Consider the following 27,059-nt stretch of genomic DNA (forward strand, 5'->3'; position numbering starts at 1 on the left):
TCCCTTCCATGTACGAGGCTTTCCACCTGATGTCCTCCACTGGATGCTATCACCATCGACACTCTCAGATCTCTTCCATCCACTGGCCCTACCTTCCTCACAACTACTGCCCCAACTCTCTCCTCCCCTTCAGTTAAAATTCAGTAAGTTCATCTCACACTTCTCAGCCTACTTCCTTCTAGCTTGAGTGTATCGCTACACCAAAACAGCTTTCACTTAAAGTTATCATAGTTAATGAGTCTAATGGACATTTTTTCAGTCTTAACTGCAGCGGCGTTCAGCATTTTGACCACTTTTTCCCTTCTTTCAACAAGCTCCCCTTTGGTTCCTTCGATGGCATCATCTCCTAGTTCCCCTTTTTTCTAACTCTCTGGCCATGTCTTCTTAGTCTCTGCCTCAATTAACCCTAGGCTCTCAAATTTACCTATACTTGGCTTCAATCCCTCAACTTTACACCTCTGGCTTCGAGTCACAAATACGTATCTGACAATCCCATCAGAGGGACCTCAAAATCAACATGTCCAACAAGGCATTCACAATCTTCCTTCCAAGCCTAGTCCTCTTCGTTTTGCCAATTCTAGGAGCCTCCTGCCCTTCCTTCCATCCATTTTTTCCCTCTTCTTATCCATTCTCACCCCACAGACTGTTTGCCTTTTGAATAACTATGACCACATCACTCCCGCGCTTAAAGCCTAAATAGCTTTCCATGGCTCTCAGAATATGGAGCAAAATCATTAACATGCTTTATAAACGTCACCCTCCACCAACCATCATCAGCCTCAACTCACGCTACGGTCAGGTTATAACTCACGGAGTTATACATTTCAAAGATGGGCATGTGAACCCATATAAATATCCTTTAAATTAACAACAGTACAAGGCTTGTACGTACTCTATAATATGAATTTTCCTACAGTTAATATAAAACACTACTTCTTCAATATTTCTAGGCATAATCCTGCCCCCAAATTCCTACAGTTGGCTTACACTTCATGGCCATGTTGAGCAAAAATAGTAGTGTTTTAAATGCTGGAATCAAATACAAGTATCAAGGTTCTTGTCACACATGTGGTAATTGATGGGGGAGAGAGCATAAAAACTAAGATTCTTTCAGTTGAAGGTGGTGTATAAAAGCTTTCCCAAGGCTTCATGGTGAGGCTCGATGGTTTCATCAAGTGAACGTTAACTATCAAGATTAATGGGTATAAGCCAGTGTACCCATAGATGGAGGATGGCCATATCTATATACCTATAATCTCAAGCTGACTTGACAGACAAGGTGCAAATTCCAGTGTGTAGTTCAAGGCAGAAGAAATCAGTCAGAAGTGAGGGTATCACTTAAACTGAACCCGTCTCTCATCTATTCTCTCATGGTGACATTTTGTGTGATGGTCCATTTGGCTAGCTACGGTGCCCAGCTGTTCTGTCAAACACTTGTCTAAAGGTGGCTGTGAAAGTATTTTCTAGATGTGATTAACACTTAAATCAACGGACTTAGAGTAAAGCAGATGACCCTCCATAATGGGGTGGGGAGGGGAGAGACACTCATCCCATCAACTGGAGGCCTTAAGAACAAAGAATGAGGCTTCCCAACCAAGCAACTGGTCGGGAAAACTGCCATAGAGACACCCGGCCTGAGTCTCCAGCCTGCAGACCTCAGATTCAAGATTCTGCAACATCAACTCTTCCATGAAATGCCAGCCCGCTGGCCTGCTCTACAAATCTCACACTTGCCAGCCCCCAAATCATGTGAGCCAATTCCTTCAAATAAATTGCTGCCTACCTACCCCACTCCCTCCCCCGCGCCCATGACTCCTGTTGGTTCAGCCTCTCTGGAGAATCCTGACGGCAAACAGTGGCACAGCATGTCTGGTGAGCACTCTGGTGAGGCAGACACGTGACAAGTGCACATACAACGCACACACCTGTCTCCTCTCCTTGACTCTCTGTGCTCTCCCGTTTTCATTCCACACCCACACTGCGCCTTCTCTGATTTCAAGGGGTGTTGTTTGCTGGCCCTCAGCCTTCCCTCCGTGCCCTCCTCCCTCTTTCACCTGATTAATTACTACTAATCCTTTCACGTTCCATCAAACAGCACCTTTGAAGAAACTGTCTGACACCACCCCATTCTAAGTCAAGCCCTCATTATATGTTTTCCTAGTACCATGTGCCCTTACTTGGTGGCACTAATCAAAGTTGTATTTACTTATTTATTGTAAATACATCTTTATTGGAGTATAATTGCTTCACAATACTGTGTTAGTTTCTGCTGTACAACAAAGTGAATCAGCCATATGCATACATGTATCCCCATATCCCCTCCCTCTTGCGTCTCCCTCCCACCCTCCCTATCCCACCCCTCTAGGTGGTCACAAAGCACCGGGCTGATCTCCCTGTGCTATGCAGCTGCTTCCCTCTAGCTATCTAATTTACATTTGGTAGTGTATATATGTCCATGCCACTCTCTCACTTTGTCCCAGCTTACCCTTCCCTCTCCCCATGTCCTCAAGTCCATTGTCTATGTCTACATCTTTACTCCTGCCCTGCCACTAGGTTTATCAGTACCAGGTTTTTTTTTTAGATTCCATATATATGCATTAACATATGGTATTTGTTTTTCTGACTTATTTCACTCTGTATGACAGACTCTAGGTCCATCCACCTCACTACAAATAACTCAATTTCATTTCTTTTTATGGCCAAGTAATATTCCATTGTATATATGTGCCACATCTTCTTTATCCATTCATCTGTCGATGGACATTTAGGTCAAAGTTGCATTTAAATAATGTAAAATTCCAGGACTTCACTGGTGGTCCAGTGATTAAAACTGCGCTCCCAATGCAGGGGGGCCGGGTTCAGGGAACTGGATCCCACATGCCAAAACGAAGAGCCCACGTGCTGAAACTAAGACCCAGCGTGGCTGAAATAAATAAAAAATAAATAAATAAATGAAATATTTTAAAGTATTAAAAAATTAACGTAGAATTCCTCATCTATCATCCACTTCTGTCCCTTGCTAGGCGGGCAATACAATGAGTACCTTGTTCACTGCTTATCCCTTGTGCCTAATGTAACAGGCACAAAAACTTAATTAAATAAGGCAGATCCTTTTTTTTTTTTTTTTTTTTTTTTTTTTTTTTTTTTGCGGTATGCGGGCCTCTCACTGTTGTGGCCTCTCCCGTTGCGGAGCACAGGCTCCGGACACACAGGCTCAGCGGCCATGGCTCACGGGCTTACTTGCTCCGCGGCATGTGGGATCTTCCCAGACCAGGGCACGAACCCGTGTCTCCTGCATCGGCAGGCGGATTCTCAACCACTGCGCCACCAGGGAAGCCCAAGGCAGATCCATTTTTGAAAAACTATTTAGTAATTCTAAATTATGTTTCATAGGGACATTTAATAAATAGGAAAATGACCATTTTGGAAAAAAACAAAATTCAATAAAGAAATAAGTAAAAATTAAAACATAATATACACACTATGATTATAAATACAGTAGGAAACAGGAAAAACTTGCAACTTAAAACACCATCAAAAGGATTCTTGGGCTTCCCTGGTGGCGCAGTGGTTGAGAGTACGCCTGCCGATGCAGGGGACACGGGTTCGTGCCCCGGTCCAGGAAGATCCCACGTGCCGCGGAGCGGCCGGGCCCGTGAGCCACGGCCACTGCGCTTGCGCGGCCGGAGCCTGTGCTCCGCAATGGGCGAGGCCACAACAGTGAGAGGCCCGTGTACCGAAAAAAAAAAAAAAAAAAAAGGATTCTTATCTCCTCAGCTCTCTAAGCAAGCCGGTTTAAACCATTCTAGTGGGAATACTGTTATACTGTGCTATTCTGCTTACAGAGATCACTGGGGAAAAATTATGTCTAAGAATTTGATTCCGTTCAAGGAAAGAGTTAAATTCCAGGACCTATCCCACAATGCTTAAGAAAAGTATCCCAGAGTAGATGTACCTTTGCTTAACAGAGTCCTTTAAGGAGTGTTTGATGTGCAAGGGGAGAAATGGAGCTCAGCTTAGGGCAGGGACAACAGAGTTGAAATGCCCTGCATAATTAAAAACAAATAATTTCAAGTTTCAAAGTTCAGCAATGGAAGAGGAGAAAGAATTTTTTAAAAGAAAAGAAATCAAGAAGTGAAAAAGCAAGATAGTATTTTTAATACTATTCCTGATTCTGAATGAACTTTATTTAACAAAAGATGCTAACTACAGGAGAACATATTGGTAAAACATCACTTCTTTGTGAATGGAAAAATATTTCTGGCTGAATTCATTAGTTGTAGAATTGTTTTATCCACATGAGCCAATTCAAAACATGGAAAATTATTTTAATGAATATTTTGTAAATGATTTGTAGTTAATAAAATCAACTAAGTACAACCAACTTCCAGGACTGTGCCTCAACTGTAAAACAAAACTACCAGACACCATGATCTCTGTGGTACTTTTCAGATTTAGATTGGTATGAACTATTCTTCCTATTGAAATGTCAAAAAAAAATCCATCTTAGTGAAACTAAATTATATGGCAAACAGGAATGCCATTTGCTTCTACAACAAGGCACTCCTGAATGATGTTGCTAAAATGTCTGCAGTCTCATGAATAAATGCACATGAAAAAATATTAAATTTGGGCCCTTGGTGGCGCAGTGGGTGAGAATCCGCCTGCCGATGCAGGGGACACGGGTTCGTGCCCCGGTCTGGGAGGATCCCACGTGCCGCAGAGCGGCTGGGCCCGTGAGCCATGGCCGGTGAGCCTGCGCGTCTGGAGCCTGTGCTCCGCAACGGGAGAGGCCACAACAGTGAGAGGCCCGCGTATCACAAAAAAAAAAAAAAGCAAAAAAATTAAATTCACCAAATAGGGTAAATAACATAAAGCTTACCATTTTAGCCATTTTTTAAGTGTATAGATGTGTCACATTAGGTTCACCGACACTGTTGTGCAACCAAAACCACCATCTATCTCCAGAACTCTTTTTATCTTACAAAACTGAATCTCGGGAATTCCCTGGCAGTCCAGTGGTTAGGACTCCGTACTTTCACTGCTGAGGGCGTAGGTTCGATCCCTGGTCAGGGAACTAAGATCCCACGAGCTGCGCGGTGTGGCCCCAAAAGACACAGAGAAACAAAAACAAAACTGAATCTCTATTCCCATTGAATAACTTCTCATTCCCTCCCCCTCAGCCTCTAACAGCCAGCATTCTACTTTGTCTCTATGGATTCAACTCCTCTGGGTACTTCATACAAAATGGAATCATATGGTATTTGTCCCTTTGTGAACTGGCTTACTTCACTGAGCATTTATCCATGTTGCAGCCATGTGTCAGAATTCCCTTCCTTTACAAGGCTGAATAATACTCCACTGCATGAACAGACCACATTGGGTTTATCCATTCATCCGCTGATGGACACTTGGGTTGCTTCTATTTTTTGGGTATGGTGACTAATGCTGCTATAACATGGGTGTGCAAATACCTGCTTGAGTCCCTGCTTTCAATTCTTTGGGGTATATACTCAGCAGCCTCCAACAAGATTTCTTAAAATATATAAATAAAACATTGTTAGTACCTAAGTCTTGACTTAGGTACTACCAATTATATGTAAGACAATGTATCTCGTACTTTACATCCATCTTTTTAACCATTATATCTATTTAACCATTATATAATATAACCATATAATATAACCATCTATTTAACCATTATAACCTTATGTAGCCAAGGTTACACTATCCTTCCTTTATGGATGAACAAATTGGGGCTCTAAGAAATTCAGAAATTCACCCAGGTCACATAAGGAGTGGTGAAGAAACATTTCTATAATTCAAAAGCTCAAGCCCTTCCCACCTTGCCTGCTTCTTTACATTCAACTCTATATAAAACACATTCACTTTTTTTCCCACTAAAGCCCTAAGTCAGCTTTTCTCCATGCTTTGTTCACCTTATTCTCTAGTCTCTGATACTGTATTCTTTCATGATTCTGTGCTGGCCTGTGCCTACGTTGCCCTCTCTCAAATCTTCTGCCTGTAAAAAAAAGTTTAAATGTTTTGATACATTCCAATCAAGGCAGCACTCATTTCTTCAAACCCACTACATAGAGCTTATACTACAATTAAATGTTTCAGTAACCTGTACATTATAAAAGCTGTATGATTACCAATGCTGCACCCTGGAACTGTGCAGGCAAAGAATCATCCTTTTGTTACAACTGTGCTCCTTCCTCCATTCCCAAAGACAGCATTTCATATACAGAAAAGATTCAAATGCTTAGTAAATTGCTTATAATAATCTCTCCCTGTTCCTCCTCATTAGCCTTATGAAACTGTAAGTGCTTTGCCAAAAATATTCTAAAATTTGGTATTCAAATGTTCAGAACTATCTAATTGTCCTTTATTTATAGTACTTTGGATTTAAGTCCACTAAGAAAGGCATATTTTTACAAGATTAGAGTTCAAACTGATGAAGTTCAGGATCAGAGGTCTTATGGTTATCTTATTTATTTTTTATAGGGGAAAAAAAGAAGATGCGGAACAAGAGCCCTCAAAATTCCTGTTTGTTATCAATCTCTATTAAGGTGGGTGGCTGTCAAATATTACGTTTTCAAGTATATCTGAAGTCATTATTTAAGTTGTCCTTGGGATGTGTTTGATTATGTTACCCCAGACATGAGGGTGCCATTTCTACTCCATAGAAATTAGGTTTCAGTATATACCATAGAGAAAGTTCAATGACATCTGGCCCCAAACACCGAAAGCATTTTTGGTCACATCTAGGTAAAAGGATGTTTAAACAAGTTATGTTTCAACTTGATGAAAAGGACATCCGCTACTCTCAGTGAATAACCCCCAAGGTGAAAAATTTCAACCTACTGCCTTATTCCATCAAACAATGGCTTCCCCTTCCGCTTCTGCTTGGATGGAATCCAATTAGAATTATTTACAAAATCAGCTGCCAGTAAGAAAGAAGTTTGTAGATTGGTTTTATGTAATTTGTTACTTTTCTCCTTCTTCTCCTATTAGAACATACACAAAGAAACCCAATTAAAGGCTTCTGATTATTTTTACTTATTCTTATAATATTTAACCAGTATATATCCCATCCAAAACTCCACAGAAAACCATACAGAGGTTTCATCATAAATTCGATCTACAAGTCTCAACTTTCTTCACAGGCTTCTAGTGTTTTAGAATACTATCTGACATTTGACCCAGCAATTCCACTCCTAGGTATATACCCAAGAGAACTGAACTGAAAGCGTATGTTCACACACAGACTTGCACGAATGTTCACAGCAGTGTTATTTTCAGCCAAGTAGAAACAACCCAAATGTCCATCAACTGAGGAATGCATGAACAAAATGGTACATGTGTACAATAAAATATTATTCAGCCATAAAAAGGAATAAAGTGCTGACAGATGCTATATAGATGCTATGACACAGATTAACCTTGAAACATTATGCTAAGTGAAAGAATCCAGTCACAACAGGCTGCACATTGCACGCTCCTGTTTCTATGAGATGTCTAGAACAGGCAATCTGTGGAGACAGAAAGCAGCTTAGTAGCTGCCTTGGGGTGGGGGAAGGGAGCTGGGGAGTGACTGCTAATGGGTAAGGGGTTTCTGGTTGGGGTGATGAAAATATTCTGGAATTATCCAGTGATGACAGCCGTACAACCTAGTGGTTATGTTAGAAACCACGGAACTGTACAACTTAAAAGGGTTAATTGTATGACATGTAAATTATATCTCAATTTTTAAAACTGCATTTATAACTATTTGTAAGAAGACCACCTGAATTTTTGCAAAAGTGAGCTTTACCAGATCACTGAAATGTAAAAGTATAATCACATCTAGGTTTGATTCACAGCCCACTCTGCTAAAAAATGTACCCTCAAACACATAACTCGTACAGAGAAAATAAATGTGTGCAATTACACTACCAATAGTAAAACAAATGCAATTCCACTACTTTGGATTTTGTCTAATTTGGACTTTGCCTGAGCAAGGCTTTTACTTTAGCACCGAAGAGTGTATGTTGGGCAAATCAGTATTCATGCGTTTTTATCTAACATGAAAACGAATTTTAGAATTTAGCATACTCTTACAGATTAATTCTGCTATATTCCAGAGGGAAGAGAACCAACTTTTGTTAACAGTTACGTCCCAGACTAAGAAATGCTTTCCATGAACATACTCCATTTAATTTTCAAAGCAGTCCACGAGGCAGCTGTTACTGTTCCCGTGTTACAGGTTGAGAAAGCTGAAGCTGAAAGAGGCCGTGTGTTCCAAGGTTACAGATCTAAGGAATATCACAGCAAACACAGAAGCCCAGGTCTGTACGGCAGCAAAGCCTCTTCTGCTTCACCTCACTGAGCAAATTTTATCTGTTAAAAGCAAACCTGAATGAGTAGAAAACTTAATAGCCATCTGGAGATCTTCTAGATCCCCCCGGGCTGACTCGGGGATCTTGGGAAGAGGATCACACTCTCTTCCTATCTCAGTCGCTATAGAGTCATCCCTGAAACAATTCTGGTCGGCACTGTCAACTCCCCTGTCCCTTGGAGTGATATTCAAAATATTTTAACAGGAAAATAAATTATTACATAAGTCAACATAAATCTAGCATTTTATATATATTCTTCTATTCCCTTATGATATCAAACTACATTATGAAACCTGCTTCCCAAGTGATTTAAGATACAGCATAAATTATCCATCATATCATTCTGATAATTCTCAAATCATTTCTTGATTTTCAGATGTTGTTGGAAGTACCTTCGTTTGATTTGTCTTTCCCCAGCTAAACGATGTCTCTGACTGAGCCATGATTTGATATTGGGATCATCAAACTTCCCATGACTTCTTCCATTAAAATGACAGTCACTAGGTGACTGAGGATCCTGCCACGTGGGGATTCACAGGCCTGCCTCCATTTCAGCTTCCAATTCTCCCCACCGTTCAACAAATCTCTGCTCTGTTTTCATCATCCTCTCTCCTCTAACCACTGGGGGATAAAGAGAGTAGAAAGAGAAGAGAAAAGGAGGTTCGTGATGTCACTTGTTGGGAGTGTGTGCTGTCCTTTGGTCGTTCAGTAAGACCCAGGGCAGAGTGCCCTCCCCAGACCTCTTCCCTATGTGCAGAGACAGTCGCTACCCTCTCCTCCAAGGGGGGTGTCGCAAACAAAGCAGAGCTCCCTGAACCCACCTCAAAGTCTGTTAACTGCAACCTGAGGGAATGTGCTCGCATGAAAGACTTGTTTATATATCCCTGGTCCCAGGAGACCTCCGAAATACTGTTTGCTTCTCCCCACAGGGCACTTATTTGGGGGCATAGCTCAGCTGCACCACACAAACCCACCCCACTCCACTCCTGGACTTGACTTAAAGCAACTCCCCAGGATGGACCTAGAGTCTGTCATACAAAGTGAAGTAAGTCAGAAAGAGAAAAACAAATACTGCATGCTAACACATATATATGGAATCTAAGGAAAAAAAAAAAAAAGGTCATGAAGAACCTAGGGACAAGAAGGGAATAAAGACACAGACCTACTAGAGAATGGACTTGAGGACACAGGAAGGGGGAAGGGTAAGCTGGGACAAAGTGAGAGAGTGGCATGGACATATATACGCTACCAAATGTAAAATAGATAGCTAGTGGGAAGCAGCCACATAGCACAGGGAGATCAGCTCGGTGCTTTGTGACCACCTAGAGGGGTGGGATAGGGAGGGTGGGAGGGAGACGCAAGAGGGAGGAGATATGGGAACATATGTATCTGTATAACTGATTCACTTTGTTATAAAGCAGAAACTAACACACCATTGTAAAGCAATTATACTCCAATAAAGATGTTAAAAAAAAAGCAACTCCCCAGTCCCCCCACCCAAAATAATGCATTATCTGCAGCCTGCCCCCTAGCTACAGTGCACAAACCAAAAAGTGTATGTCATGGGCTGAATCATGTCCTCCTAAACACCATATGCTGAAGCCCTAACCCCTAGTGCCTCAGAATGTGACTGTACTTGGAGATAGGGCCTCTAAAGGTGATTAAGTTAAAACAAAAACATTAGGATGGCCCGTAATCCAACCTGACTGGTGTCTGGATAAGAAGCGATCAGGACACCCCAGACACCAGGGACGCACAGAGGAGAGGCCATGTGAGGTCACTGAGGGCGGCCATCTTTAGCCAGAGAGAGCAGTCTCGGAAAAAAACCAACCCTGCTGACACCTTGATCTTGGACCTCGAGCCTCTGGAACTGTGAGAAAATAAACTCTGTTGCTTAAGCCACCCAGTCTGTGGCAGTTCCAGCAAACTAACAGAGCATCTTGGAATCACAGTGTATGTTTGGCTTTTGAGGTAAGTCAGATATGCTGAAATCTGTATTATTAATTAATTTGACTAATCACAGTTAATAACATACTACTTATCAACAGACACAAAAGTATGTTTTGTTTTAACAACCAAAATGGTCATAATAGTGTGTCAAGCTGAATATCTTGCCCGACTTCGCCCACTGTTATCGTGCTACAACTAACGAGCAAAATCCTAGCCAGGAATGAATCTAACTTCCTACCTCATTCATTCCTATCACATTTATCGATCAGGCAAACTTTCCAAGATCATTAATAATAACTACTAAGTGTTGCTGGTTAAGCTCCCACCCCGATTCCCTTGGAGTCATTCTTGTATCTCCAGGTCCCCGTCAATTCCAAACTACCGTTCCACCTCCTGCCCCTTCTCAGCCATGACTGGAAGAGAGAGGTTTCTGAGCAAGAATGTCCTCCCCTGCCGGCCTCTACACCCCTCCTGAAATGCCCATCTCAAAAGAGGTGGCCTTCATCTCATACAATGCTTGTCAATTTACCTATGCTACAGAACCCACGCTCTCGATTCCTCAGGGATCCTATTCCATCAAAGATTCCATTCCATTCCCTTTGGTTTAGGTCCGGAGGACCCAGTCTTCGGCTTTCTTCTCACTCGACACTCTCTCCAGACCATTTTATCCATGTCTATAAATTCAACTATAGCTTATAAGCTGACGCCTTCAAGGCCATAACTGTACCCTGAGTTCTCAAAACCAATATATTCAATTGCCTATTAGAAAGCTGCTTGGATGCCACATCAATCACATCCAAAACCTATTCTGTCTTCCATTTCTTCTCTTAACAAATAATATCTGCATTCAACCAGTTGGCCAAACCAGTAAGTTTATTAAGTTACTGCACTTCAATTTCCTCATTTGTAAAGTACAAACATCTACCTACATTGTAGGATTTATATAAAATAATATGTCAGTGTCTGGTACAAGGGCCCTCTGTAACTACTGAATTAAACTGAGGTGGGAATTATTAAAATAAGAATGATGGGCATTAATTTTTGTTAGATAATATTTAAAACTTTTTTAAAGAAAACAATGGTGTTTTGGATCTTTTATGTCTTCTTCCCAAAGTATTAGCTCACAATTAAAAGAGGCCATTATTCTTCCAAAATGTTAGCTTAGCTCAACATGTACTACGATACTAAGAAGTAATAGTAAATTATTTTAAGGGACACTATTGCTGGAATAAGGACCTCTTGTCCAAACTGAGTAGGAAGCTCTCTTGTCCATGATCCCTACATAGCCCCACCATCCTCATTAACTGACAGACCTCAGCTCAAGAGTAACTTCCTGAAACAAGATTTCAGAAAAGCAGTAAGAATGTTCAGAGATGAAAAGAGAAACTGGGTTGAAAGACCTTCATACACTTGGACAGTCTAAGTAGTGCATACCCAACATTTATCCAAAAAGAATGTAGTGCATACCCAACATTTATCCAAAAAGAATGTTCACAAACTGAGTCTTTGTGACCCACAAAACGCCTGTGAGAGGTTTTCTCATGGCCACGGGATTCACCACAGAAGTCTGCAGTACAATATAAACACTTAATAAATTGTGATGAAAAGTCATAAGAAATGTTTACTGAATCACCTCACGTTTAAATGTAACTTTAAGCTATATCTATTTTAATTACCTATGGAATTAAAATACTTTATTTTAAAATATTTTATTAAATAAATTTAATACACTTTATTAATATTTTATTAAAATATTTTATTTTACCTACGTAAAACAAAAGGAAGTGAGAGTCTTTAACCAGATACAGGATCTGAGATCTTCAAGTAAAAGCCTCTGGCCTTGTAGAAAACAATTACAGTACGAAGTACCAAATACTAGCTAGCAGAGAGGAGATGGTCTAGCAGAAAGTTTATCACAGCAGGTAAAACAAGTCAGATTCCAATTCCAATACCATCTCTAAGCTCATTTACAAAAGAGGTGATGGAACAAGATGTGCTCCAACCACTCTTTCAGTTTTAAAATTATTTTCAAATTAGGCAAACGAATGCTTTCAAACCAAATTAAAATACATTCAGAAAAAAATTTAAATCCATCAACATGCATATGCCTGGATTTCCCACTAAACCAAATGGACACCAAACTACTGTAGTTGGCAGAAAAAAATTAACTATTCATCAAACATATTTCATTGTCTTTGGCACAGAGACCACATTCCCCATTCTCCCTCGAAATCAGGTGTAGACGTGTGACTGGCCAATAAAATGTGGACAGAAGTGGTCGATGCCACTTGGAGGGCTGGCCCACAAAAACCTCAGGCATGACCCTGCACTCCTCTTTTCCACAACCTGCCAGTTGTATGTTGATGTCCTGGCTGATCTTGGAAACCACGTACTGACAATAGCAGAGCCCCAAGATCCTGGGTCTCTGAAGGACTAACTGTGAAGAGCACACTCAAGACACCATCACAAAGCCAGAATTTTAAATGAGAAAGAAACGATTTCTATTTTGTTAAGCCACCAAAGTGTCACAGGTTTATTCATTTGTTTCAGTACTTACCTCTACCTGAACTAATATCTCTGCTGACAACTTAATCTCGCTTACAAACAGAAAAATTCAGTGTTTAGCTATATGTCTCCCTTCACTAAATTCTTCCATGATTTATTCCAAAGACATACAGATCTTCATGTCCTAGTTCATTTTTTCAGTGAGCCTTCTCAATTTTGCTACTATGCTGAGATGATATCAAATTTCTCTGTACTGATATAATGAGCTTTAGAACGCCCCTAAATATTAACATTGACCCCATTTCTGCTCTTATGTCTAAGTAACAGTGTCCCTGGAAACATGTTTCCTTTTGGAAAGAACAAAAAATAGTCAAACAAAAATTCGCAAAAGCAAATCATCAAATAAAAGATTTGATTGAACAACAACAAAAGCCCTTTTAAAATACTTCTGTTCTTCATTCTGTCAACCTTTAGCAAACAGCTATTAAGTGTCTAGGATACATCAGTTAATAGTAAAAAACTTTTGTAGAGACTTGTCAAGTCCACACTGTAGTAGAGAGAAATAATAAAGAAACATAATAAATAGAGATTACAGAGTAAGTCAAAATGTGTTAAGTGCTATGGGAAAAAAAAGAGCAACACAAGAGCTATAATGTGTGCTGGGTTTTTAAGAAAAACCTTCATATTTAAGCAAAGAGAAATTTAAGCAAGATAAAGCCTTTACTCGGGGTTAGGTTCTGAAGTCTACAGGTAAATTAAATCCATGTAATAAGAAAGCAATGGTACTACTTACTAGCTTATGACCTTGGACAAGTTGCTTACCTCCTGTGAGTCTCAATTTCCCCACTTATGAAGTGGTAAAAATAATATTTATGACTTAGGGGTATTGCAAAGGTTATAAAAATATAAATATTTAATATATAAAGAACAATGGCTTTAAAAAAATATCTGTAACTGGCCTAAAACACTCATTCACATTCTCGGATGAGAGAATTAAAATATTAGTTAGGGTCTGAACTGTGTTTTGCGCACCAGAATGTCTCACAATTAAATGACAATTTTTAGTATTATCACAGTGATATCAACTAAGCCAAAACAAAGAAGAAATATTTTTTTCTTTGAGATGGAGGACATTTCCCCCAACTGTTAACTTCTCAACAAGGAAAAAAAAAAAAAATGACAGGGCACGAGAAAAAGTTTTAAGTGACTTATTTCAAGTAACTAATTATTTGTCATTTGTTTAACCATCCCTTGGGACAATCTGTAACCCACGCTGATAAGACATGTGTAGAAAACAGACCTAGCTTTTTGTTGTTGTTCAATTATTAGCAGGACACTCAATGTTTGAGCTCACACAAGTATCCCTTAGGGACATGCTCTGCGTGCCATTAGCACTATTCTTAATGAGGAAAAGCACAGAACTCCTTTAGTTCAATGCCAGAATTGTTTTATCTTCAAGTCAAAAGAACAACTATTTGGAGTAACACCAAAACAAGCATTTAACAATTACAAGCAGCAAGCTATTCATAAGCATCACATTGTTAATGCTACTCTAATTATAAATAACCTTATTTTATCCAATAAAATATCTGTCAGCAAATTTTTAAGTCCCAGACACCTATATGACTGCTTTATTCCTCAACTTTAAGAAAAAAAATCTTTATTGTTTCCATTTAAAGAACCTCACTTTATTTTAAAGACTTCCTACAGAAAAGTGAGACACAGAGAATCCTTAAATTTTTAATTCGTGGGTAGGTAATCTCAAAGAAAACTTACAAATCATAAACAAAGGCTTTTAACAGAATATGGTGCTTACAATAATCCTCAGTGATAGTGAACTGGGAATATCTGAAGAAAGACTGCTCCCATTTTATTAATGTCCTATCTAAACTTTTTCCAAGAATGTAGTGCTTCCTTCCTGATTTAAGAAACACTCTACTGACTCAATGAAATGTCCCCTTTGCCTTTTTTTTTTTCCATTTCTGTTTTGTTCTAAAAGCCAAGTATGACTTCCTAGGTTTCTCTTAGTGTCATTATCCATATGGTCCTTGATCTTATTTAAAGCCTTTCCTTATACTTTACTCATTGATCCATGAAAGACCTACAAAATAAATTACTGGGCCAAATAAAGCAAATCTACAGTGTCCCTAGATTAACTGTGCTTTTTGAACTTCACATAAATGGAATTACACAGTTAGATACCCTTTTGTCTCTGCTTATTTTGCCCAACAGAATGTGAAATTCGTTTTGCTGTGGCACACGGTTATCATTTTTTACTGCTATGTAGTACTACATTGTACAACTACACCACAATGTACCCATTTTCCTGTTGATAGACATCTGGGTCATCTTTTACTTTTAGGATATTATGATTACAGCTGTTATGAGGTTTCTTGCACATGTCTTTTGGTGACATACGCCTCACTCCTCTTGGGTATATACCCAGAAGTAATCACGTAGTAGACACGTTCCCAGCTAGATACTGTTGCCAGTTTTTAGTACAGTCAGTATTTATGATTTAGTCACGCTGGTGAGTGAACGGTATCTCACTGTGGTTTCACTTTACATTACTCTAGTGAATAAGGATGCTAAGCACCATTTAGTGAATATTCAGTCATCTGAATATTCACATTTTTGAGGCCCCTATTCAACTTTTTTGGTCCTTTTTTTTTAATAATAAATTTATTTATTTTTGGCTGCATTGGGCCTTCATTGCTGCACGTGGGCTTTCTCTAGTTGCGGCAAGTGGGGGCTACTCTTCGTTGCAGTGCGTGGGGCTTCTCATTGCAGTGGCTTCTCTTGTTGCAGAGCACGGGCTCTAGGCACATGGGCTTCAGTAGTTGTGGCACATGGGCTCAGCAGTTGTGGCTCGCAGGCTCCAGAGAGGAGACTCAGTAGTTGTGGCGCACAGGCTTAGTTGCTCCACGGCATGTGGGATCTTCCCAGACCAGGGCTCAAACCCGTGTCCCCTGCATTGGCAGGTGGATTCTCAACCACTGTGCCACCAGGGAAACCCTTCCAGTCCATTTTTAAAATTGTCTGTCTTCTTGTTGATTTGCAGGAATTGTCCATGTATCCTGCATATGACTTCTCTATCCAATGTATGTATTTAAATGTCTTCTCTCAGACTTCAATTTGCCTTTTTGCTTCCTTAATGATGTCTTTTGATAAAAAGTTTCTTAATTTTAATGAAATTCAATTGATCCGATTTTCCTTTAGCAGTTAATGTTTTTTTGTGTCATTAAAAAAAAATCTTTCCTAGCTCAAGGTTACAAAGATACTCTCGTATGTTTTCTTCTAGAGGCTTGTTTTAGCTTTCACTTCACCCTTCTTTCTCCCATTATCTCTGATCTTCTCTCCCAATCCTACCAAATCTGTAACATGCAAGGCTGTGCTTGCATGTGGCAACATAAACTGAATTCATGAAATCTTTTTTATTATATGTGCTATTATTTTGAAAATCAAATAAATCCCTGATAGTAAATAATAAATGATGAGGATGGGAATGTACCCCCTTTCAGAATATACTATGACTCCTCATGGAAATGTGTTATCACTTTAGTTTATAATAACACGCCTCCAGTTTTAACTGATACACGCAGGCACCTTCTCTTACTAATATCAAGACGTTTCAACAACCACAGGTTGAAATTTCTGAAAAACAAGTGCTGAAATGATAACCAGACTTAAACTGAACATATATTGACCAGGTACCAAATGAACTCATTTCCTACTACTGATCTTACCTGAACTCAGTGGAATCAACTATTTGATAGAAAGGAATACAGAACTTCCATTTACTTCTATAAATATGCATCAACCTTTGATTTTGTCTTTCTGCAAATTTCAGGGCATGTCTGAATTATACAGTTATCTCTCCTCACAGTGAACTCACAATAAGAAAAGGATGAAAAGGATCAGATCAAGTACCTTAAACATCTGTGCCAACTAATTTCCAAATGGTGATAATCACCAAGATCCAGTACGCCATGAAACATTTTAAATGAATATATAAAACCCAGTACTATCCTAAACTTCCCAGTATGGAGTCACACTATGAGATGTTCCGGTCCACCTGGCGAAGTGATACATTCTCTTTCATGAACTTACTATGACTGAAACTTAGAGCCACAAGTGAGATATACCCAGAGTGGGAAATGAGTTATGCCCTGTCTGAATACACCCTACTCACTCAAGAATAAAGTTCATCTATTAAGTCTGTGTCCTCACTTTATTAAAATCTATCAATGACTGTCACTACACAGAAAAATAAAGCCCACTAAGCATTTTTAGATTACCTTTACATTACTATTCAGAAGTTCTAATTTTTTAAAGCCAGTAATATTTCACCAAGTTCAGGCAATGCACATAAATCATGTAACGAACTTTTTTTTTTTTTTTTTTTAATGTTACCACTACAATGAACCTAGACTCACCTGTAGTAATGGCTCTGTGGAACTGATGCATGTCTTCTCCTGAGAGCTCTTGGGCTACCTGCAATATCTTTTGTCTGACACCATCCAATTTAATTTCTGATTCAGTCAGTATTTCTTCCATATCAGGAGCACTGTAATCAAGATATTGGGAACTTTTAAAACATCAGTCAGATGTTTTAATAGTGAAAAACTGAAATAATCTACATATCAATTAACATAGGGCTAAATAAATATCCTATGTATCTGGAAACTTCTAACTCAAAACTACAACTATAGTTTACTAAAAATAGGTTAAAAACATGGAAAAATGCTATAATATTAAGTGAAAAGTATTAAAAGTTGTATTTATAATATGACCATAACTACAAGAAAAATTATGTTCATAAAAATGTGACATCTGGAGATCTCTACTTTTAGTCAGGATGGAGTAACATGGACAAGATTTATCATCCCACCATAAAACTAAACAACTAACAACTAAAGAGAAATACATATATACAAAAAAAAAAAAAAATGGTTTTCAGACGTTGGGCAACAGACAGCATGGGACAGTGATCCCTGAGAGAAGCATGAAGAAAAGGACATGTGCCTTATGACTGTCCCATCTGACTGCCTGCAGTGCAGCGACAGGGCAGGGGTGAGAAACTTAAGTGGACCCTGGGAGTCTCCCTGAGTAGAGGGGGAGGAAGTGGGAGTTCAGGTTGGTAAAGATGGCTAAAACTTGCAAGGCAGAGTAACAAAGGAGAAAACTACACACAGTTTTTAGAGATCTACACAGGGGACCCACTCAAGTCTTCAGCTGAACTCTGATCCGTGCAGACTTGTGAGGAAAATACCCCAAGGCTGAAAAATGAACCACACTAAGTGAGCATGCAAAACAATATCCAGAGCTCACACAAGACCAGAAATAGTTGATTCATCACTGGCAGACTGACACTACAAAAAGTATTAAAGGAAGTTCTCTAGGCAAAAGGAAAATGATACCAGATGAAAATCTGGATCTATACATAAAGGAATAAAGAACACCAGAAATGGGAAATATATATAAAAATATATTTTTAAAAGTTTTTAAAATCATATTGTTTAAGTAAAAATAATAATGTATTATGGGGATTATAAATAATATAGAAGTAGCATATATTTCAAAGTAGCACAAAGGCCAAGCTTGTAGAGGTGAAATGGAAAAGGAAGTATACTATTATAGGGTTCATATACTATAGGTAAAACGATATGCAAGCTGTCCTTACCTTGTACAGTATCACATTAACTGAAAAGTGTGCATATCAATATTGTGACCCTCAATTTGCAAAGTAAATGTTACCACAGAACCATGCAAAGGACAGACATGATTCTGAGATACACAAGTTTCAATTAACATAGTATTGTGCAAAGTAAGGACAGCAGACTGTGACAAGTCATATATTATAAACCATAAAACCACCACTATAAAAACAAAACAAAAAGGTACAGCTAATAAGCCAACAAAAAAGATAAAATGGAATTATAAAAAATACTCAGTCTTCACAACATTGTAAAGCAATGATATCCCAATTTAAAAATATATATATTCAACCCAAAATAAGGCAAAAAAGTGGAAAATGGATCATAAATTTAATTCCTACCATATCAATAATCACATTAAATGTAAATGGTCTAAACACCTCCATAAAAGGCAGAGAGTGGATAAAATGGATAAAAAAGCAAGAAAAACAAGAAATCCTCTTTAAATATAGACACAGATTAAAAACAAAAGGACAAATAAAGATATACCCTGTTAACACTAATCAAAAGAAAACTAGAGTAGCTGTATTAACAGAGTAGAATTCAAAACAAAGAATATTTCCAGGGATACTATCATAAAAATAAAGGGTCAATTCATCAAGTGAACAGAACAATCCTAAACATTAATGCATCAAATAAAAGAGCTTAAATACAACAAGCAAAAACTAATAGAAGAGCAAAAAGAAATAGAGAAATCCACAATTATCATCAAGAGATTTGAACCTCTCTCAATAATTGATAGAACAAGTAAACAGAAAATCAGTAATGACACAGATGATTGAACAACATCATCAACCAACTTAACTGACATTTATAGGACACCACACCCAACAATAGCAGAATACATATACTTTTCAAGTGTACAAGGTCCAGACAGACCATATTCTGAGCCAAAACCAAGCTTCAGTAAATTTAAAAGAATTCAAATCATAAAAAGTATGCTTGGAAAATTCCTAAATATTTGGAAACAAAGTAACATTTAAACAACTAATGGGTCAAAGATGAAATCAAACTGAAAATTAGCAAGTATTTTGAACTGAATGAAAATGAAAAAACAACATACCAGAATTCGTGGAATGCAGCTAAAGTGTACTTAGAGCCATAAAAGGGAAATTTATAGCACTAAATGCCTATATTAGAAAAGAAGAAATGATATCAGTTTCTTCTTTGATCTCAGCTTCCGTCTTAAGAAACTCTTTAGAAAAGGAGCAAATGAATCCAAAGTAAGCAGAAAGAAGGAAAAACAGAAATCAATGTGTCAGAAAACCAAAACATACAGAATATCAATGAAATCAACAGTAGTCCTTTAAGATCAATAAAATTGACAAACCTCTAGCCAGACAGATCAGGAAAAAGAGAGGATACAAATTACCAACTTCAGGAAAGAGAGAGAGAACATTACAACAGATTTTACAGAAATTAAAGGATAATAAAAGAACATTATGAGATGGAATGGAAAAATTCCTTAAAAGACCAAACTACCAAAGCTCACTAGCAGAGATATCTGCCTACATCTATAAAGAAAATAAAGTACAGTTAAAATATGAAATCTGCTCATTAACAGTAGTTATCTTTATGTACTCTAGCTGATTTCTTTCATAAAGTATTATTACTTTCTGTAGTTAATAATTTTTCTGAAGTTTACTATTTTCTCAGTTTACTAATCAAAATATATGTATAATATGGACACAATTATGATAAAAAAGTATAAAATATGAAATCTGCTCATTGATAGTGGCTATCCTAGTGTATTGTCACTGACTGACTTCTTTCACTCAGTATATTTACTTTTCTGTCATTTTGTATTTTTCTAAAGATTACTATTTTCTAAGTTTACCATAATGCATATTTATTATTTTTTGGTGGACAAATATTTACAAGATGACTGTACACAATAATATGGCTTTTTCTAAAATATTAAGTTCTCCTGTCACAGTTCTACTATTTCTTTAAACTGCTGAATATTGACAGCTATTGTTTTAAAACTGCAATTTCTAGTAGAAAAAAGTGTTCATAACTAACCAGATCACTGTTGCTTCTTTCCATAATACAAGCTCAAGTGTGTACAAGCTATGTGAAAACTGGTTCAAAAAACAAGCAAAAACTAATTTTAGAGTCAAGGATGAAAAAGAAAATGTTAAGAGTGCCACATTCCAATAAACCTATATATGGCAAATTTGCTTCCACTTAGTGGAATAAAAATTAAAGCATTTCAGAATTACCTTAAAAGTTATAAGTGAATAGAATACTTCAATAATATTTTAATAATAAAAAGCTCATAACTTACATTTGGTCTTTCTTAAATACTTAAAAGACACATGGTGGGAAGCCAATCATTGCTATCCATCTAAAGGCATTTGGAATTGGTAATGTAACAAGAATCTCACTTTGGGAGTTGCAGGGTGGGTGATTTCTACCCCCATGTAGAACAGAGAAGCAAAGAAAGCTAGTCAAGTGAAATATGAAGCAAACCAAGATGAGATATGGAGATACCCAACTGCACTCATAAAATATTCCCAAATCTTCTTTCTAATTCAGTCCCTTCCTCTTAATTTAGGCTAGTTTAAGCTGGCTTCTTTTACTTGCAACAAAGAAATCTATTAAATATACAGAGCCTACCTAGAAAAATATTAAAGTCCTAGAGAATGAATGTCACAGAGCTGAAGGTAAAGGAACTTTCAAAGAATTAAGCAGTCAACACGATCACATGCTGCAAAAATGTAAGTCAGAAAAAAGTAGAAGAGTGTGTACTAGATTCAGCAATATGAAAGTAACAAGGGCAATTTCAATTTCAATTCTGTGAGGCAGAAAGCCAAACCGCAATGAACTGAAAAATGAATGGGAAGGTAAGTTAAGCAGAATATAACATTTATCTAATATTAAAATTTCTGCACACATCATCCAAGGAAAGCTTTAATGTAATAGGTGCTAGTAAACCATTAAATATTTAATATTTTCACAAACAGTAGCTCTACCTTGGTGAACGACCTTAACAGAACATAAATCCCTAGCTGTTCTGAAAATAAGAATGGGTCCCTATTTTTATTAAAACGTTTATTCTTAAAATCTACCTGCTACTAACATCCTCTGATCCCAGTGTTCAAAAAAAGTCAGCTAGTTACTGTCCACTGACTTACGATATATATTAAATACGTATAAAACTGTATCCAAATGTGACAAATTTTAAAGATATTTACTCACCTTGTAATCCTGTGGAGGAGAAAAATTGTCCTTTTACTTTCAACAGTTATATCCCGACTAAGTTTCACAAGTCTCTCGTATTTGTCATGTCTTGCATCAAGTTCCTGTTGAAATGCTAAGAACACATTATTATGAACATAAGCATGCTTATTCTACACTTGAAGCCTATCAAACAATATTGGAGAAACCACCTTATTTACTTTTAAAGTACTTGGAAATCAAAGACTCTGCTACTAATCGAGATACTTTTTCTTTAACTAGAGGTATGCCTTAGCTGGATTTTACCACTCAGAGCCTCACAATGAGACATACATTTTGTAACAAATATCTGTTCTAATAAACATGCGATTGTTACCACAAAATTATCACATATAACTACCTACAAAAACTACTTTCAACTACCTCCCTAGGTTATGTAAAGTTATTTTTAATTACCTTACCATATACAATAAAAATATCTACAAAAAATAAACTGGAATTTTAAAATTAAGTTTATAACCCTTAATAACATCAACTTTCTGAATTCTCAAGCCCTTGTTGTTGAAATACCCATAAACCACTTACTTATCTTAATAACCACTTTATTTTAGAAGCACTGTCACTCCAAAGACCGAGCAAGTTGCCTGTCCTATAGGGAGCAATCCACAGAGGAATTCTGAATACAAAAGTTTATTCAGAACCTGACAACTATTAACCAAATTAGTAGCTGACAAAGACCTAAATACATCTGGTCTTTTATTATTGAGATAATAATTAGGCTAGGATTTTGCCTAATATTTCAAGACAATCAAATGTATTCACTATTTATTTTGACATTAATGATCACTGTGAATTATATACTATAAATACAAAGTTAAGGCAATTTCTACACTCAATGAGCTCAGTCCAGTATGAGACAGAGATGTAAACAAAGAATTAAATGTAATCATGCTATAATAAATATACAGAAAAGGTTCAGTAAAGCAGGAACTACATTTTTCTTGTTCACTATCAACACATGCCAGAACACAGATGGATGTTCAATGAATGCAATGTTTGTCACCAAGTTTGCTTGGGAGGAAAATCTGAAAAGCTTCAAAGGGAAGAAGCTACTTGAGCCGGGTCTTGAAGAAAACTACAGTACACCAGGTGGGCAACGGGGGCAACACGTTGGAAGCAATTCCAAGCTTAAAGAACTATGTGCCCAAAGGCAGGCAGAAACATAAAACAGCAAAATATGCTTGGAAACAAGCAGCTCAGTATGGGGTGTGTGAGACCATACTGGTGGGGAATATTGGCTTGGCCAAAACGTGAATTCGGTTAATGAATACATTGCTCAATAAAGTTCTTGGTGAAAATGAAAAATGCCTTTTAAAAGCGAACGAACTTTCTGGCCAACCCAATACTTGCCCGTGTATCGACAGTTTTTCCACTGAGTATACAGCTCTATCAATATGCTCTCTACTCAGTTACAACTAGTTGTCTTACACCCCTGAAGATCACTGTATGTGCTGTGGCAGTTCTAAAATATGTCCACAAATCACCTGACACTCCTCCCTTCAAAAAGAAGAACCTAATTCCCTTCCTCTCAAATATGAGGCAGAGTTTTAAAACTACCTCATTTGTAACAAAAGAATTGTAGCAAAAGTGACAGTGTATGATGTACAAGATTAGGACATAAGAGAACTGTGGTCTCTTTCTCTTCCTCGGTCTGGGGGAAGCCAGATGCCACAACACGAGGACACTCAAGCAGTACTATGGAGGGGTCCACATGGAGAGGAACCCAGAGGTGGCTGTTGGCACAAGGCCTACCTTGCCGATAGCCGTGGATCCTTCAACCCAATTCAAGCCTTCAGATGGCCCCAAGTTAGAACCAACAGCTAACTAAGCCCCCTCTCGGATTCCTGAACTACAGAAACTGTAAAGAACAGGGTGCTGGAGTAATTCCCTGGTGGTCCAGTGGTTAGGACTCCATGCTTCCACGGCAGGGGGCATGGGTTCAAACCTGGTCAGGGAAATAAGATCCCGCGTGCCAAGCAGCATGGCCAAAAAAAAAAAATAGGATGCTGGGCAGAAGAGTTAGGTGATGAATTTTGTTTTATGCTGTGTTTTGCAATGAGGAACAGCTTGCCCAAGTTAACATACTGAGAAAAGGGAAGCTGTGAATATGTGTACATGTATGATTTACATGTACATGGATTCCCACTCTCTGCAAAGTGCTACAGTCAAAACAAAAATACAGGCCCCGTCTTCAAAACTCTAGCTGGGAAAACAAAACCAATACACGTTAAAAATTGAAAAATTAAATATACGTATATATACAGCTGATATACATATATATATATACACACACAGCTGATACATATACACATACATATACACTTGAAACATACACCTAATGAAAATACACATATATACCTAATACATACACACACCTGGGGAGGGGTGAGTATATAGATTTATCAGGTCCACAGTAATTTTTAGTTACGTGGCACATCTGATGTTAACTAATGTTTACCTGTGAAACTGTAATGGGAAAAAGAGTCAAGACGTTTGTAATCTCAACTCTGAGGAGAGACCCAGCACTACGGGAAAATTCTCAGAGGCTGTTTTCACGTGCATAACATGGCTAATCGATCCTTCTTACAAACTCTTTAGTTCTCTTCCCTTCGCCAGCTTACATGACAAGAGAACTTACATTTGAAGGCCAACATCACAGGTGAAGAGGAATTAACATCCTTCCCTTCTCTTCTCTGGTTATGTGGGAAATTGTCATGCTTCCTTTTCCTGAACCCTCCTGATCCTTACGTAGAGAAGGAGAAAAAGGTTGGACACGGCTCTTTCATCGCCAATGAGCTGACAGAACATGACACGGGCAAACCCCTTCCTTCCTTTAAAACCAGGCATCCCCAAGGCCCTCGCCACAGAGGCTTCCTCAGCGGACGACAGAAAAGCAACCCTGCTTTCTCCCCCCCAAACCTTATGCTCATCCAGGCCTCCCCCAACGAGTACCTTGATCTGGCACAAGGTGGGGCAATTACCGAACTAAGATAAAAACGGCTCGAGGATTAAAATAAGAGAGGCGCAAACAGGGCCAATGTGGCCGGGAAATCACCAAGGCCGCCTCCCCTCCCGGAGCCTGCGTGGGGAGAGGGCACCTTTAAGGGGTGAGAAGTGGAAAACGCGACCAAAAGGCTGGATGAGATAAATAAATAACGCCCAAAGCCGCTGAGGACGCCACCTTCTTTGCTGCTCATGTCGTTACGGCCTACGGCGAGAAGAGACAACACTCAGCGCCTCGGGGCGTGCACGATGCGTACGGCGGCGGCCAAAGAGCCCAAAGCGGTACCCTGCGCAGCCGGCCAACGTCGACGCCCCGGCCGGAAGCGCACGCCCGCAGCCACTCAAGCTTCTCCCTTTTCCCTCATACACTTCCGGCCGCGTCCCAGCCCCGCCTCCGCTGGCTCCGCCCCGTGCGTGGCCCTGGGGACCTCGCGCCCTCGCGCCGTTGTCACGGCTGCCCTCTGCTGTGCCTGAAGACAGAAGCGACTTTACACGCTTCTCTGCCTGAGCCGTCCATTAAAAAAAACGATGCATGGGCTTCCCTAGTGGCGCAGTGGTTGAGAGTCCGCCTTCCGATGCAGGGGACACGGGTTCGTGCCCCGGTCCGGGAGGATCCCACGTGCCGCGGAGCGGCTGGGCCCATGAGCCATGAGCGCTGAGCCTGCGCGTCCGGAGCCTGTGCGCCGCAACGGGAGAAGCCACATCAGTGACAGGCCCGCGTACCGAAAAAAAAAAAAAAAAAAAAAAAAAAAAAGGCGATGCATCCCCCTGAGGGTGAGAGCAGTGTGAAGGCGGGAAAGGGACGAAAGATGTACGTGATTTTTTTTTTTTTCTCAAGGCACCTTTGGAACACCCTCGCGTTCCCTCGGCGTGAGCCCTGCCTCCCGCGCGGTGCATAGTGGGGGTTGTAGTTCGCTGCTGGAGCCGGACCTGCGGCGCTCGGGGCCGGCAGGTGAGGAAGGGACCAGCTCCGCGTGTCCTGTGGGATGGTCTTCTTGGGATCGAGGCGGAACCTTACAGAGTTAGGAGTCTTTAATTTTCCATTCCTGGCGGTGACGCCAGAAATGTGCAAATCAGTCAGTGGAAGGCGTTGCTGGTACTTTCTCCGCTGTGTCCCATCTCCGCCCCCCCGCTCCCCGCTGTCCCACTTTCCCGCCCTCCTCCGTTCTCCGCTGGGCTCCTCTCCCGCCTCCCCGTAGCCGGACTGCCTGCCTTCACGGTGGTCTCCGCCGCTGAGTGGTTGTGTGACCTTGAGAAAGTAATTCACCCCTAGCTCAATTTCTTCATCTATAAAATAGAGGTAAAGTAGGACCCGCGTGGGAAGATTATTGGACCACGAAATGAGTTACCACTAAGGCGCACAGAAGAGTCTTTGGTATAGTAAAGGCTCAGTTAAATACTAGGTATGATACCCTTCTCCCACCGTCGCTTTCCAAAAAGAACATGCTCAAGATGGGCAGCTAAGTGGTGCGCCAGCATCCTCTAGATAAAAACTCAGGCGGAGGCTTCGTTAGTTGGGTGGCCTATAGGACTGGTTGGGAAAACACAAATACTATATCTTATTACGTTTTCCCTGAATAGCCTCTATATTGTAGGCACTTGTACACGCAATCTTTCCTCCTTGTAAATTTAGGAACAAAGGCACAGTAAATGAAACAACTTGCCTAGAATATGGCAGTGATTTCAAGCCCCTGACAGGCCTGTGTCATAGGAAGACAGTTTGCTCTAGGTAATCTTTTTTTTTGCGGTATGCGGGCCTCTCACTGTTGTGGCCTCTCCCGTTGCGGAGCACAGGCTCCGGACGCGCAGGCCTGGCGGCCATGGCTCACGGGCTTAGTTGCTCCGCGGCATGTGGGATCTTCCCGGACCAGGGCACGAACCCGTGTCTCCTGCATCGGCAGGCGGATTCTCAACCACTGCGCCACCAGGGAAGCCCTCTAGGTAATCTTTAGGGTCTCTTCCAACTCTGGAGCAAGAAACTTGCGAAGCACCACCCATTATATCTATGCAGCTCTTTGAATACATGTATTGATTAGCCAGATTCCTTGTGGATAAATCAGGCTCCTGAGGACCTGGGCTGAATTCTTGCTTTGCTGATGTTGGGCATAAAATTCTGAGTTTGTGGGAGGTCTGACCCTGCTCAGCCCTTATCCACCAGTGGTCTTCTACTCTTTGATTAGAGGTGACTTGACCATGGGGAGAAAAAAAAAAAAAAGGCAAATTTCATATAATTGTAATCATTGTAATGTGACTCCTTCTACAT

The 27,059-nt window shown here is 39.6% G+C and overlaps 1 protein-coding gene across 3 annotated transcripts in view; it reads right to left on the minus strand.

Annotated features, from left to right (window-relative positions):
• TSNAX (translin associated factor X) overlaps positions 1 to 25,599 on the minus strand; it is a 33,891-nt gene extending 8,292 nt beyond the window's left edge. The window contains exons 1-4 of one of the 3 annotated variants that reach the window (XR_010839018.1): positions 24,975 to 25,172; positions 24,432 to 24,536; positions 21,755 to 21,869; positions 17,273 to 17,403 (exon numbers count right to left, since the gene is read on the minus strand). Coding sequence is in view for 2 of the 3 variants with exons in the window: in XM_059053336.2 (XP_058909319.1) it covers positions 17,273 to 17,403; positions 21,755 to 21,869; positions 24,432 to 24,536; positions 24,975 to 24,990 (367 nt within the window). In the remaining variant the exon portion in view is untranslated. Of the gene's footprint in view, positions 1 to 17,272; positions 17,404 to 21,754; positions 21,870 to 24,431; positions 24,537 to 24,745 lie in introns of all 3 variants that reach the window. The other 2 variants (XM_059053336.2, XM_059053337.2) reach the window with 2 other exon arrangements.
• Positions 25,600 to 27,059: the final 1,460 nt, after the last annotated feature.

This window comes from Kogia breviceps, chromosome 2 (genome assembly GCF_026419965.1).
Source record: "Kogia breviceps isolate mKogBre1 chromosome 2, mKogBre1 haplotype 1, whole genome shotgun sequence".
NCBI classification, from domain to species: domain Eukaryota; kingdom Metazoa; phylum Chordata; class Mammalia; order Artiodactyla; family Physeteridae; genus Kogia; species Kogia breviceps.